The sequence below is a fragment of the Malus sylvestris genome, chromosome 10 (genome assembly GCF_916048215.2).
Source record: "Malus sylvestris chromosome 10, drMalSylv7.2, whole genome shotgun sequence".
Classification (NCBI taxonomy): Eukaryota; Viridiplantae; Streptophyta; class Magnoliopsida; order Rosales; family Rosaceae; genus Malus; species Malus sylvestris.
Window position 1 is genome coordinate 40592435 of NC_062269.1, and position 16066 is coordinate 40608500.

At 34.0% G+C, this 16066-nt stretch overlaps 1 protein-coding gene across 3 annotated transcripts; it reads right to left on the bottom strand.

The window, feature by feature from the left end:
• Positions 1 to 121: 121 nt before the first annotated feature.
• On the bottom strand, positions 122 to 3024 carry LOC126584727 (transcription factor bHLH112-like). 3 transcript variants are annotated; one of them, XM_050249059.1, is made up of 7 exons: positions 2647 to 3016; positions 2463 to 2523; positions 1470 to 2103; positions 1263 to 1388; positions 1070 to 1135; positions 882 to 947; positions 122 to 678 (listed from the first exon to the last, which is right to left on the bottom strand). In XM_050249059.1, the coding sequence occupies exons 1-7, from the start codon at positions 2810 to 2812 to the stop codon at positions 475 to 477; spliced, it is 1323 nt and encodes a 440-aa protein (XP_050105016.1). In that variant the 5' UTR covers positions 2813 to 3016; the 3' UTR covers positions 122 to 474. The 3 variants fall into 3 exon arrangements, with proteins under 3 accessions (XP_050105016.1, XP_050105015.1, XP_050105014.1); XM_050249058.1 differs by having other exon boundaries at positions 888 to 947; positions 2463 to 3024; XM_050249057.1 differs by having other exon boundaries at positions 2463 to 3019.
• Between the last annotated feature and the right edge of the window lie 13042 nt (positions 3025 to 16066).

Here is a 16066-nt window from a genome sequence, read left to right on the forward strand (position 1 = left end):
ATTCCAAACATGTAATAAACGAATTCAAAAAGTGAAAACGCCAACCAAATATAATCTCCACTCACTCATCTTTCTCTCCTGTTCTTACAACTATCAACAATATATACAATATATAAATCAATTAACTACAATAAAGATCGCTTTAATTTTTATTTTTCTCTTCTCTGAGATAATGAAAAGGTGTTGGTGCCAACCCTCAACGTACATGAACAGGAACAAAAGGCAGCTCTTCACACCCCATCTGCTAAATTCAGCTCTTGTCAACAACTTAATATCGCTAAACCCTAATATATTGTCAACTTCCGCTAAATTTAGCACCTGTTCCTGTTCCAAACCCACCTAATAATATTAGGGTTTTACATAATTATAAAGAAATGGTCACTAGCTAATAATTAATCGCTCCCTCAGCAAGCAGTTGGCCCAGCATGCACCATATATATTTAGGCCTTGGCTCCATCAGCTCTTCTCTGCCGATCACCTGAAGGTTGCTCCGAATGTTGGTGTCCAAAAATCAGCGGTGGTCTCATTAGCAACCGGGAATGTGCTTGAAATTGGAACCAAACACAGCCCTCGGCTTTGTAGATCTTGTTTTGCTCCTTCCGAGGCCTCCCTCATTTTATCAATACCATGTTGCTGTTGCATGGGAGCTCCATTTTTCATATATGGAGTACTTAAAACCTGAAATATTACATGAAGAAAAAACTTACATCGGAACTAAAACCAGACTTGTATAAAGAATTTCGTTAGGTCTATCTTCTTTTTTAAGGACAAACCATAAAACAATTTAAACAATTACTTATTTTGTTTCTAGAGGCAACTAGGGTTCCTTAATTTTAACAAGTCTAGACTAAAAAAAAAGGAAGATACTAAAAGGAACATACACTGACTTGATCGTGGAGGAATTTGATGTACTCAATAGCTTCGTGGAGGACAGAAGCTGTATCAGTCTGAAAAAGAAAAAGAAAAGAACAAAAAGGATTCAAGGTAAGTTAGATGAATTCCTTTATTTAGCAAATTAGTAAAGTATTTTTTTCTCGAAAAAATAAAGAAGAAAACAACAAAACTTCACCTTTCCGAAAGGTGAAACCAATTGCTGGAGAGCAGTGACCCGGTCCCCAAGCTTCTCTTTCCGAACCTAATCAATAACAAATTAATCAAGCTTTAATTAAAACTTTAAAAATCACTTTGAGAAAGAAAAAGCTTGCTAGCTGATCAATCGATGGCTGCTGCCAAAAGCTTGATTAGACATGTGTGTGTTGTACCTTAAAAGTCGGTAAGGGTGAAGGTGTTTCAATTCGAGCTCTTTTGAATACAGGTTCACCGGCGCTGCTGCTACTTTTCTTTACAACGGATGAGCTTGAGTCTTGAACATCTTCATTAGTATTGGCCTAAAATTTCAACATCTGAATCATTAGCCTCAAACCCTTTTGTCATATATGCTGAGGTAAACTGTAAATTTCATGAATTACCTTGGTAAAGTTGTTGGAATTGGGTTTCTTTTCATGAAATGGTGACGGAGAAGGTGTTGTATACTGTGCTTGTGAGGAGGAAAAAAGATCATTACTAGATCGAACAGTATTGTCTGGATTTAAAGCCGCGGGAGCGGGGGCGTTCCAGAAGGGAGTGTTAATGTTATTGGAAAATTGCAAGCCGCTGCCTCCGTTGCCACCAGGTTGTAACTGCTTTGGAAGCGACGAGGGTCTGAGGCAACTGTTTGGAGAGTATCTCGGCGGCCAACAATTACTAGTAGGAGAAGGTGATAAGAACAAATCATTTGAAAAGTGATTGTTGTTGAAAAGTGATTGCTGGGGTTGGGTTTGAGGTACTGGTACAGAATCAAATAGAGTTTGCAACATTAAGGCTGAGGAGAAGCCATAAGAATTAGCAGCTGATGATGATGAGCTTATAGGAAAGCCAGAAGATGATGATGAACCTAATTGGTCTAAAGAGAAATCTTGATTCATGGGCTTGAAACCATTTATGATAGAAGACGATTCTTCATCGCCTAGGGCGGCGGTGTTCAACTTGGCATTCAAACCCATATCTTCTTGGAGCATAGGATTATGAAAATTGCCCTCACCTCTTCCGCTACTACTGCGACTACTGCAAGATCAATAAGATTGTAAAGCTAATTAGTATTATGAATTCAAATTTTCCAATCAAGAAGTTCATATCAAATTAGTCTCTTTTTCTAAATCAATGATACATCTAAGACTAAAGAAATACAAAGAGATCTTTATATAAAATTAGTCTCTTTTTCTAAATCAATGATACAACTAAGACTAAAGAAATACAAAGAGATCTTTTATCTTCTTCTTTTGCTTTCGTGTTCTTGCTCTTTCTCTCTTCTGAAGCTCCTTCTTCTTCCAGATTAATATAATCAAGGGTTTTCATGCCTGGGTTTCAACTAATTTAGAGAAGTAGCTATTTAATTAGCTGGCAAATGAATCAAAAGAACTTACACGAGCAAAGCTTGGTTAAAATCTGAGTGTGTTGAAGATAACGATGATGGAAGACCAAAACCTAGCATTTGCAAGGTGGGATCATGATCAGGCTTTTGAACATCTTGATATTGATCAAAATTAGCAATAGATTTACTATGATCACCATCGTCATGATCATCAGAAACCGAGTTATTAATCTCACCGCAGGAAGACCTTGTTGCCTTGATGTCCACCATGTCGTTGGGGTAGCCGAAGCCCCCCATATGATCATTAAAACCCATAGAACACGGCGACGCCACCAGCACGTGTCTCGATGAATTCCACCATGAGTTGCCGCCACAAATCCCGGCCTGAAACTCCTCCGCCATAATATTATTCAGCTCAAAAGTAATAATACTTCAACCTTTGTTAATAAATATATCCCTTGCTCTTAATTTGCCTCTTTGTATTTGGGTCTCACGAAGTAGAAGTATTCACCATGTAATAGAGAGGGAGGCTATAAGCTATATATAGCACAATTAGGAAATATGAAATATGGTCTTGCGAGCTTTGCAAAGTTGCAATTTACAACTCTATATATCAAACAGTTAGGGCCGTAGCCCGTAGGGTGGGTACGGATATAGTAGTTGCAATTTATTTTACGGGAATCCGGTTGACATTTTTTGAAGGGAGATGATTGGACAAATGAGAGAGAGCATTCCGAATCGAATTTTCTTTGCGTTTTCTTTTAGCTTTGAAATTATTATTATTTATTATAGTGTATTATAGTCTATCCACCTATTTTTTATGCTTCATCTCTTTCTTTTCGGTTTTTAATAGTTATTTTATATTCTATGTTCTTTATATTATTTTTGTGTGGAAAATTCTTATGGTGATGCTTGTGAATAAAGGGATGATGATGATGATGGTGTTTGATCTGACCGCCACCTCACTGTTTTGGAAGAATAACTTACTTCTTTTTAAATTGTCTTTGTTGAAATCAGACGGTTGAAATTTGATCAGGGTCTTAGAATAATAATGGAAAAGTGCAAGTCCTAGTATAAAATCTTCAAGATTAGGACCCATGGGGACTAGATGGGCTGCGTATAAATGATTATCGGTTATTAGGTTACGCTTCTATGTTCTGAATTTCCAACCCCACGACAATTCGCAAGGGGCGAGTGACGCTCACTTTTCAGTTCAGAGTCTTCATATATTATTTGATCCTCAACAATTTTAAAGTAGCAACCTCAATGTATGATGATGAATAGCTTATTGATCAACTAAATTCAAAATATATAAAAGAGCCTTTAGAATAACATCAGAATATCTCAAACTATTCAAGTTAGAAAAAAACTAAGAAGGACAAAGCAAACCTAGCTACTGTAATTTGTGCAATACACCATATTTGCCTAACGCTTTGTGGAAGAAAATGGCGTTGTATATGCTTATTTTAAAAAATCATTTCATATTTTTCATGGTATGGAATCAGTATAATAGGGCTCCTTTTTATCAAATCTATTTTCCTATTATGAAGCGTTGAATATCATTAGATCAAATCATCATCAGTCTTATCGCTTAAACTTCGTTGGTAAATTTGTCATTTTAACTTTGTTTTAGACAGCCCCAACAACGTTCAATCAGAAGTTTACGTAACCACCAAATATACAGAAAGCAATCATGCATGCTTATCTAACCAAAGATCAAAAGGGTAAGAATTTTAAGCCAGCAAGTAGACACTTGGGAAGTCACGGAAGAAGATAGCTAGCTCTAACACTAACTAGCTACTCTTTAAAGTCAGCGAGTGGTGATTAATTCAGTAAGCGCGGTTGACTTGACAAGCTGCTGCTCTAATTTTCCACGCAATTGAAGTCTGATATTTTGATCCCCTTGAAAATTCAAGTAAGAAGAGCATAGAATTTGTGGCTGACCATCATATGTACAGTACAAGTAGAAAGAAACACTTGGGCTTTTAAACTAAAGCTGACTAGCAAGGACCACATTTTATATAGAATGAATGAATATTCTTGATGGTGGTCAATTAGGGCAAACGTGTAGGTATGAGTTTTAATTCTCAACTAAGCCAAACGCAATCTTACAGCCCATAATTTTTGACATTTCGTTCAGATGTTTGTGACTATGTATGTTAAAAATAATAAGAAAATGGTTGACTGCAATTATACATACAACTCAAAAGGAGTGTTAGGTCAGATCCATGAGTTTCTGCAGCTGCTGTCCTTAATAATTATGGTAGGAATTTTTAGCAAATCTGTTTTGACACACTGATTATACTGATCTTACAATGGTCCACATGTGTAATACAATTTGTTTTCTTAAATGAAATGATACAAAAATGTGTATTAGTCGTCCCAATTTGTGTATATACACCTAGTTTCATTGTTTTTGTTTTCAAATTTCCTTTACAAAATAATATTAGCTAGTTATGATGGACAGCAACCTAATTTTTCTTCTGCTTTCTTTTTTTCAAATTTGATGGTACATCTTAATACAATGGAACACTACCTAATATTCATATCTATTAATATAAAAAATTAACGGTTGACTACTAAAATGGTTAATAGTTTATGTAATTGGTTTTATTTAGGTTAAGCTATTATTCAATCTTCTCCAATAAACAAAAAAATCGATTAAAAGAACTAATAAAGAGAAAAAGAGGATACAGCAAGATCTGATCGAACTATCCAGCAGAAAAAATTGATTCAAGTAAATTAAAGATATGACTTCTTGTTTGATTTGGATTAGTTAATTAACTGGCTAAGCATGCTTATGACCTATGTCCTTTGAGAAGCAAAATGGGTCAACCGGGGACCCATTGGGGCAGGCACGCGTGCGTCGACACTGGGGCCTCTCAAGCTTGGCTGAGCTCGACAACCGTCAAATGGCCCTGAGATGAGAATTGAGAGACGGGTTTTCCTTCGAATGATCATTTCTCGTAGCTAACACCACGACGTAGTCTATTGTGAGATATTAGGTTCAATTTTTGTTAAAAGTGATTTTGACTCATATTATTATTAACTCATTGTAAGGTAAAATCCACTTCCTCTTCCTTAATGTAGATAATATCGTTTGTTCATAAAAATAAAAATTATAAAAAAATAAAATACAATAAAAAACACGACGACGATGTAGCCCACCTCCCATCCAATCACAGCCGTCCAGTCTCGTAACCAAACCATGGGCGGCATACAACTAGGTATGATTACTTTGTTTATTCAATACTTTATACAGAATTTTAACGAAAAACTTTCAGTACTGTTTACTTTAACGAAAAACTATATTTTTACATTAAAAAGTTAATTCTGGTACTATTTACTTTACCTTTTATTTTGTTCTTATCATTAAAATTCAAAATTTTAAAGTTATTTTCATTAGTTTTCCTTATTTTTTTATATCCAAAACGTGGTATTCCTGCAAAATATATGGAGGGGAAAATAGAAGAAAAACCATGGTCTCCCACTGGATAATTAGAAATGTGACTTAATTAGGAGGTCAGATATAATTTTGAGAGCACTAAGCGATATTGGAAGAGAGAATATTTGTACAAACGACTATGAATATAAAGATAAAACGTTCTAACATTTTAGAACGTTAATGTTCATATGTATGTTAACGTTCTAACATTTTACTATGACTAGTTTTACACTATGTTTGGATGAAGAAATTTAAGATTACTAAATAATTTTAAAATGACAGTAATTGAAATGACGGGATTTTATTTTCTAGAATTTGTGAATTTTCTTGTTTGGTTAACCTAAAAGAATATGCAATTGAATACGGAATTTGTTATTTTTGAACTTTCAATCATAGAAATTGGGAAATGACATCTATTTACATGAAATTTAAACTTGGGAATTGGAGGTCCCAAATTCCAAGTTTTTTTCCACGCGGAAATTCTAAATTTCTATGTTTATGAATCCAAACAAAAGAATTGGTGCATGTCAATTTATAAATTCTGACTTTTATCCAAATTCCAAGTTTATTTCCTTCATCCAAACATAGTGTTAGTTTTTTATTTATTTTTTGAATGAATGAATAGTTTTAGTTTAATCATGAATTTTGGATATGGTCTCTAGCTATCAATGTTCTTCGACTAAATCCTTATTGATTTTTAGTTTTTGGTTGAAGTTTCTAACATTAATGTAATAATGTGTTTTCAAGTTGGTTATTAAATTTTTTAGCTTAAAAATTGCAATTTGTATTTGCTTATATTAATGGGATTTTAAATAAAACTATACTCCCCAAGTCCCCATTTTGTGGAGAAAATTCAAAATCAATAGAAAATCATGTTTTGCCATAAAAAGTATGTACATTTACATATAACATTTTATTACTAGGAAAACATCGATGGTTCAAGAGAAATTTTATTGAATCATAAAAAAAGAAGTTATATCTAGTCACAGAGGGACATAATTTTACCCCTCAATAATACAAGAAGAAAAGTAAAGTGAAAAAAATATAAGAAAAGAGTGTGACATAAACCTGACCTCTCTTAAGAGAAAAAAATACGGGGGGGGGGGGGGGGGGGGAGAGTAAAGCCTAAACCCCTCTAAAGAAAAATCTAAAAGGTCTAAACCTGAAAAATAAGTTGCAAAGCACCAAAAGCAATAGGTTAGCCTAAACCCCTCTAAAGAAAAATCTAAAAGGTCTAAACCTGAAAAATAAGTTGCAAAGCACCAAAAGCAATAGGTTAGCCTAAACCCCTCTAAAGAAAAATCTAAAAGGTCTAAACCTGAAAAATAAGTTGCAAAGCACCAAAAGCAATAGGTTAGGAAAAAAAGAAGAGAAACACACATCATGAAGGAAGACAAACCTGTAAACCGGGGATGCACATTAATCTAAAAATCGAAAACCAAATAAACCAAGAAAATCCGAATGTAAAGAAGCACAGACCGCCAGTAGATGGGAGTCATGCCAAACCATGGTTGAAGAAGACAAGCCCATGCATCAAATTTGTTGGCAACTACATTCCCTTTTCAATAAATGGTGTGAGCACCAAAAAATCATCTCCCAAATTCAATCCAAGCAAGTATAATTTTGAGTGCGAAGAGGCCAAGGATGAAAAAAAATCCTTTGAACAAAGACAAACAAGAGCACTAGTAAAATCACTTTCCAACCAAAGATAATGCCAACCCGTTGATAAGCTAATTTTACACTAATAATGACAGTCAATAATTCCGCAAAAAAATATTATAATGACGAATACCTTCACGAAACCACCAAAAATGTACCATGACAATCTCTCAAAAAAGAATTTTGACCACTAGTCGACTAGTTATGTCAAATTTCTACTGAGTACTAATTACAAAACGTTTACTTTCTTATGTTTTATTTTTGTGGCACAAGACGTTGGATTAAAAATCCTTTCTCTTATAATTTGAGGCGATTACCCTAATGGCATGGGATAGGAGAAGAGTCGGCTTTGCAATTGAGAGTAAGACACGTTATACTCGCTTTCTTTTTTGTCTTGATTTAAAAGAAAATTAGGTCACAGCGATCCAACTCTTGGATCTTCTACTTGTATTTTTGTGCATACAGAAATGTTCCTTCCTCAATAATAAAAACCGACCACTTTGGACCCTCATGCTCATGTCACGCCTTGTGACTCCCTACCAGACCCCGAATGGTTTGTTCATGTTTTGTTCTTATAATTTTTTTTTAGTACCTTGATATGTTACACTATTGTTGACCTTAAAAACTACCAAGCCTACGTGGCGCGCAGGCTGAGTAATTAATAAGCTAACTACGTCATTCGGTTGTGTGCGGGGCGTGCCAACTCGTCGGCCGAGCTTAGTCGGGGAGTAAAATGTGTTGATGTTGCGTTGAGTGCGCTGATGACTTCTCGATCTTGCGACTACGGCCGAGGAAGGAACATGTCTCGGCCTTCGGGTTCTAAAACCTGAAGACAAGGCTGCTAGTCTTGCGATGTTCATGGATCGTCGACGCCGGGTTCGGCTACAGTGATTATATTTGTAAGAGTATAAGCACGCCAAACTGGCACCAAACTATACGGACATAAGTACTCAAAAGAGATGTATGTCTTGATGGTGAATGTGGTTCGGCTGTCAGATTGCCGAACTCTAAAACTTAATTGTGAATATCCAATCATAAAACAACTCGGCGTTCAATGCGCCAAGCCTAGTAATCTGTAACACCTCACTTCGCCGAGAAGGCTAGTGAGATGACCTCTGCCAATAAGGACTCGAAAATCCTTTTTGACCTAGACTTGGATAAATAACCAGTCGGTCTCGAAACAATGCAGTTTATCCAAACTGAAGGTGCTCCATAGTCGGCTGATTCTACGACAATAGTGTTGTTTATCCAAATTGAAGATGCCACCGGTTGCCTTCACAATGCTGTTTATCCAAACTGAAGATGTGTCGGCGAGAAAAAAGAAAATAAAAATCTCGAGGTTGTTGAGAGGTTTCGCGTAAAGTGAGAGTTTGCGCATGGCAATTTGTGTGTTGAATTGGAGAGAGCTTGAATGATGCACGCCCTTCTCTATTTATAGCAATAAACTCTCTCATGGCCGAGCTAGAACCACACTTGGATTAGGACTCCATAACCTAATCTAACTAGGACTCAGCCAATCTTAATTCAACTGGGACTTTGAACCCACCTTTTAAACGAGCCAAATTCATCTCCTGAGTCCCAGCGTCCCTAGGACTCCTTATCATACTAGGTCTCAACTACTTCACCTTTATTCGAAATAATCCTCTTCGTAGTAGGATTCGGCCAACCTTGACAGGGCCAGCCCACGACAAGATTCTAAACAAACACCTTTGGGCCGAGGATATTTCTGAGCTCGGCCCAAAATAACATTTTGGGTCCAAACAACTATGAGGAGGGGGAGTTCAACTAAGCCACACAATAGGCAGCCTAATTTGGTATCAAATTTGTCATCCACAAGATTCGAACCTAAGACCTTTCACTTCCAAGTGAAGAGGAATACCAACAAACCATAGTACTGAGTGAATGTTCTTATAATTAATTGCTTAATACTAATCCATTAATTATTATGTTATGCAATTAGTTACGATCATTGCACAAATTATATATTTGTTAGCTTTAAGAAGAAACCACCTACCCATTAAACTCGGATTAAGGCACGTGTACTGTTTGGGTTTTCTCAATTCTCAAAGATAAAAAGAAGCACTCAATTTGTTCAAAAAAAAAAAAAAAAAAAAGAAATAAAGAAGAGAAGTACTCAATTATTTCTACAAGTACATAAGTGTATTAAAATCATAATACGTGTATTATCCTCAATATTCTCATATATGCAATAATATGAAAGTGATTATTTAACCCTAGCTAGCACTGATGATCATTTACTATTGAATATTGGCATCGACTATGCAATTATATATACGAAATTCTCTTTTCTTTTTTTTTAATTATTGTAATATTTTTTTAATTTTTCCGTTTCTTCTGGATATTAATAATAATAATAATTTCCAAAATAAATATAATATATATGGGGACAAATCCGTAACATTATGTTTTTCACACAATTTTGGACACGTCTTTAGCTATCAGATTAGTCCATTTTTAATGTTTGAGATGTAGGTTGATGTGATATGGCAATTAATTTTATTTCTATGTTCCTAAAAATACATATTAAATATAAATAAAACTTTACAAGTCTCTAGCCATTAAATTAGTCCACTTTTAATGATTGAGATGTAGGTTGACAGTATGGTAATTAGTTTTATTTCTATTTTTTTCTAAAAATACATATTAAATATAAAAATAAATCAAATTAGTGACGTCATGTGGAGCAATTCTTGAGGTGTGCACAAAAAGAACTCACATGTAGTAAGAAAAGCGGCCTTGGAATAGTACCACGTACGGGATCACGTGGCATGGCTAATCAAAATGGTATTAACAAGAAAACAAAAACAACATGGAAAATTTTGAGAAATGCTATGATGAATTTTTTTAAATAAAATAAAATAAAAATAACAAAACAAAACGAGTTTGAGTGGCCACAGTTGACCATGTGTTTCTTAAGTCCAATCTAAGGTAGTGGACCATCTGTGTTGTAAATCAAACGTGTTTGTCTAGCTATGCATCCTTAGTCTACCCCAAACTAAGTTAAGCACGCACCAAAGTGAGAGCCGTCCATTCTTTTATTTTCTCTTGTTTGCATTTATCCTATCTTTTTGTTTTTGATTTTTGTGAGGACTTCTACAGTACTGATATATTGTTACTGAGGCATTTCTTGTTAACGATAAAAATATAAATATTAGTTTTGTTCTTATGTTCTTAAAATCAAATTTATTTAACTGTTCATGCTATTCCATAATTCCTTGAAAAATGTGAACAAAACGTCATTACAACGATATAGCGTCTTGTAAGTTGGTCTCAGTTTTTATTGCAACTATTACGTAAAAAGAATTCAATTAATTGTGATATGAAAAGCAAGGCAATTGCAGTGGATCAGTTAATGGTTTTTATAGACAGGCAATAATACATTATGTTTACCTTAGTGAGCAACTAAGCATATTGTATTGATTTGTGGGGATAAGGCATGCATGTTCAATTGAAAAATGATTAAAGTGCGAAAATAAAGCTCTAAACTTTGCCTTTTCGTGCAGTCCTACTTCTTTAATTTATCATCTTGATTGATCGAGCAGCTGTTGGTGTCTACTTGTTCTAATTTTTTTAGTCTTCACCTACTCTCTCTCTCTCTCTCTCTCTCTCTCTCTCTCTCTCTCTCTCTCTCTCTCTTAAAAAAATAAAAGGAAAACTAATAAAAATAGTTTGAAAATTTTGAGTTTTAACAATAAGGACAAAATAAAGGGTAAAATAAATAGTACTAGGATTAACTTTTTAGTATAAAAATGTGATTTTTTATTAAAATGAACAGTACCGAGAGTTTCTCTTTAAAGTTCCCTTTAAAATAAAAGGTTTAGTTCCCTCTCAATAGCCATCCCTCTCAAGATTGACTTCCAGGAGTCTAATTCAATTAATTTCCAATACGTTTTCCACCAAAGAAGAGGCTCCAATATTCCAAAGAATGACAAGTCGTTAATCATTAGCTTTGTTGACCTAAATATGAAACGTCACCAAGTTAGTCTCCTTTGGCCCTCCTTCGTGTGGTGTGATGAGGTTGACATGGTTGTCCCATGTTATATAAAAATGAAAACTAATTAAGGAAGTTTGAAAACTTTGAGTTTTAACGATAATGATAAAATAAATGGTAAAGTAAATAGTAACATGATTGACTTTTTAATGTAAAAATGTGATTTTTCGTTAAAATAAACAGAATTGTGAGTTTTTCGTTAAAATTCCTTATATAAAAACATTCCTTCGGTCATCGATCATTAGGTCCCACATCTATTAAACCATTTAATTAAGAGAACTTCTTAAGTCTTAACAAATATATAAGTGTTTAATTAACTGGGACATTGATTGAATTATGTGTCATGCTCTGTCTCGTGCTCTTCACGCAAATCTTTCAATATCTTTAGCTCATCATTCTTGATGGTTGTAATGATGTGTCCTAGGTTTCTCAAAATGACAATCACAAAATGTATCCTATATAGTTAAGTGTTCTTTAGATTAGTAGTAGGAATTTTAATAAAATATTCAACGTATTTCTAATAAAAATTCTAGCGCAGAAGTGTTTATGAGTAGAAACAATCTTTGAATCGAGTACATGTTCACAAATGATGCCGAATATTCTAAATTCACAAGACTGGTTACAAACTGTTGGTCAGTAGATGACCTCCCGCACGTATGATATACATTGTGCATAATAGATACAATTCTTAAGCAAGTCAACTTTCTTGTAATTGATCAAAGGACTTGGAATATAGTGGCGGAGCCAGGATTTTAGGTGAGGAGGGGCCTCACATAAATGTGAAAAAAATTAAATAATGCATGCTTGGAGTTGTGAGCTAATTATTTTTTAGGCTCTAACTGTTTTTTCTATGTCGAAGTTAACCTTCCATTCTGAAGTCAATGAAAAATGCTAGGGATACTATGTTTTTAGACCATATTTTAGAAACCACATAATGTGACCCCGTTGATGATTGGATTCCTTCTTTGGTGATTTAAAGAAGTAGTCCAACCATTAAGTACTATACAATCATGTGGTCACAAAATATGGCTCAAGTAGAAGCTATCTATAGCATCACTGCAAGTCAATATAGAATAGATTGGGAATTTCCGAACAAAAAATGAGAATTATGGATTGGGAATTTGGTGAACAAAATATATGAAATTTTAAAAATTTAGTAAAAAGTTAAAGAGAGCAAAGATAAAATATATAAAATTTCAAGAAGCGGAGAAGGAGAAACTCAAAGTTTATTATTCTTCAGTTGGCAATGTAAAAGAATATTTTTTTTGATAAAACTAAACTAGACTTTAGATTTTAATTTTAAGAGCTATTGATTTGTTTATAAAATAAGATTGTAAATTTATTTTTAGGACGAGTGTTGTTGGGATTGAAAAGAAAAAGAGACTTCTTATTTTAACTATTAGTGAATGGCAATTAAGAGTTTTGTGTAAACTAAAAGAAGTATAATATTAAGTTTATCCAAATATAATACATAATTATTTAGAAAGGTTAGTTGGGGGATCCTTAATGAGGGTAGGCTTTGGCCTATGGTGGCCTTAGAGTGCCTCCGCCCTATATAAAGAGTTACATAACAAAGTAGTTTTTGTTGGTTTCATGATGGTAATTAAAATGGAGTTGAAAGTTGGGTTGGACCTTCTTTTTCTGTTTCTTTCGCTAATGTCATAATCATTAATAAAATATTTTGGCACAACGAATGAAAATTTTCTCCTCTCTTTTCTTTCTTCAAAAGCAACAAAAAAAAAAATAAAAAATACAGTGATCTTCTTAATTTCCTCTTTCTTGTCCCTTATCTGAGGTCATGCATGGTTTCTCAAATCCATGTTTTATGTATACTTTGTGTAACCCACATCATAAGCATGACCGTGAGAGCTGACAAAATTAATCCAAATTAGGTAGCTCTAAGCTAATAATACAGGAAGATTCACAATAATACAGGTTGCTCTAAAATTTTGACAAACTATGTAACTCTCTTTAATATTTAGTACTTTATATGTACGCAGCTGGTAAAGAATAGAACAAGTTGGATGGTTAAGTTACTTGTAAAAGTTGAAGCTTCTGTACGTAGCTGGTAAAGAACAAAAGAAGTTGGATGGTTAAGTTACTTGCCCTCCAAATTAATATCATGATATAAAAGTACTAAATATCAAAGAGAGTTACATATATATACAACAGCTAAGTGACAATTATGCATGGGGAACAAGACGAGACAACATTGTCATTTATGTTGCCAATTGATTTATATATGTGAGATACCCTTGTCCTAAATGGATCAGTGACTTTTTTATACGAATTGTAAAATTGCATACATTATGATTCAACACTAATATTATTTTCAACTTGATCACTATTAGCCCAATAGAAGTGAGATTTATTCTAATAAACCTCGATTTATCTAAAAATAGACAAGTATTATATATTGAAAATTGTTCTGTTAATTTTCCCTTTCAGATTTGAAATCTTCAACACAAAATGCTATTAGTATTAATTTAGTGTGACTTCTTTTTTTACCTTTAAATTAAGTCATAAATCCGAATCAACATCTCCATAAAAGTTCAGAATAATAACCATTTTTTTAATATACACATAAACTAGAAAAACAAACCCAATCTTATAAACAAATACTTTTTGTTGTGTTCCTGTCCTTCCATAAAATAAAAAAGTTCTGTTGAACTACTATTATTTATAAGATATGGTCAAATAATAATCAATAAAAGTAGAGGCCATTTGTTTTTATTTTAAATATCACAATATCCCGTAGACTCGGTGTTTTAGGAGATAAAACTATCATTGACGTATCCGGTTTTTCTTCAACTGGATTCGACAACCTTAGTGATGTAATATGCACCTAATCTTGTAAGTACTCAGAAAATCAAGTATCAAATACGTAAAGGCAGTTGCAATTGTTGATAATTCATACTTGTTTCATTCACAAAGATCCTCTGAGATTTTGAACCATTTTTTACATTAAGTCAATTATAAAAAAGAAATCAAGAAACAAAGGTCAAAACATACACGGTTGACTTCAATGCCTTGGACTCCTTTAGGGTTTTAGGCCACAATCTGGAACCTGATTCCGGTCAATCCAAAATGAGTTGGGGATTTTATAGTTGAGTTGACTTTTCATTTTTCTGATCCAGTTCATATTATATGGGTATATGGTTTTTAAATTGGGCCATTGTCTTGTCCAGCTTCCTAAAATTGCAGAAATTAACAAGTCTGCTATTAACCTTGGCAAATACTAGAGTTCGCTCAAAACACTTTGACATGTTTGCTTACCTGAAAATTAGAATGAGTATGATAATAAATGAAATTAACCCAATTTCCTAACTTTTCAAACGTTTCTGACTATACGAAATCAAAAAGTATGCTAAGGCTCACATTACTTTTTTAATCCAATACATGAGTCTCCCATAATCTTTGACATCTCCACCTCTTTATCACTTTTCCTAATTTAAGTTAGTAAACATTCTATAAGTGAAATGTCTTATATTCGATTTTCGTCAAAGGTGAATTTGAACTACATTATTGCTAAGCCCATTGTGAGGCTATTCTATAAGTGTTTTGCGATGAATCATGTATGAACATAATTAATCCTAATCTAAAAATCCAAAAAAGTGTGGTTGGCTAAACAACATGCAGATGATAGTTCAAACGACATCATTGTGACAAGATAGGAAAACTTTGCATCTACCTCTTTAATGTATGACTGGCGCATTTTCTCGTTTGTTATTCTTAGAGGTGAAATTTGAACTCGGACCTCCTTAAATTTTGAGATAGAAGTATTACTTAGACAAATAGCTAATTTTGAATGAACTAAAAATTGAATCAAAACTAGTAAGTCGTTCCCTAATTAGTTGCACTTGCTATTATTCTGGCAACCATGCCATCATCCAATCCAAGGGTTTCGGTGTCAAACGCTAAACACAAGTAGTGTCTAATGTGCCAAATTTTTCTAGCGGGGACCATTATGATATTGACAAGCCAACAGCACTAGACCAGAGTGCAATCTGTACATGCTGCCATGATTTATACAATTACCATCTTACTAAGCAAAGGAAATTAGGCAACCAAAAAAATACAAAAAGCGCAGAAAAAATTGTTGAATCTCATCATCTTTCAAGCGAAATTTCTCAGGATTCCTTTTCAGTAACACCTCAATCCACTTTCTGGCAAGGGTAATTCTCCCTAATCACATGTTTATGAAATGCTTAATCCCTTGCCCTCTCATCAGTTTGTTATATATGTTGACATTTAGCGAACCCACCTTTCCTTTTTCTTGCACATGAGTTGGTGAGGCACACATTTTCTTCCCAACTGGATAGATTTGTGTGCATGGGAATTTAGTTAGAAGATAGAGAGATATATAGGAATCACAGGCAGTTGTAAATTAGGGTTCATTTTGATGTTATAGAATTCAATGTAATTCCTCTGACGTTGCGGAAAATACCAATCCTAGAACATCTGGAATCTAACAGAAAGGAGAGAAAATCGTCTATGAATCATGTCGGTTGATTCATAGATGGAATTCTACAGCTCCAAC

Coding starts and splice junctions, on each gene's coding strand:
- LOC126584727 (XM_050249057.1), bottom strand. CDS start 2,812: ATGGCGGAGGAGTTTCAGGCCGGGATTTGTGGCGGCAACTCATGGTGG. Junction 2,104..2,462: donor TTTAACCAAGCTTTGCTCGT/GTAAGTTCTTTT, acceptor TTGATCTTGCAG/TAGTCGCAGTAGTAGCGGAA. Junction 679..881: donor TCCTCCACGATCAAGTCAGT/GTATGTTCCTTT, acceptor GTAATATTTCAG/GTTTTAAGTACTCCATATAT.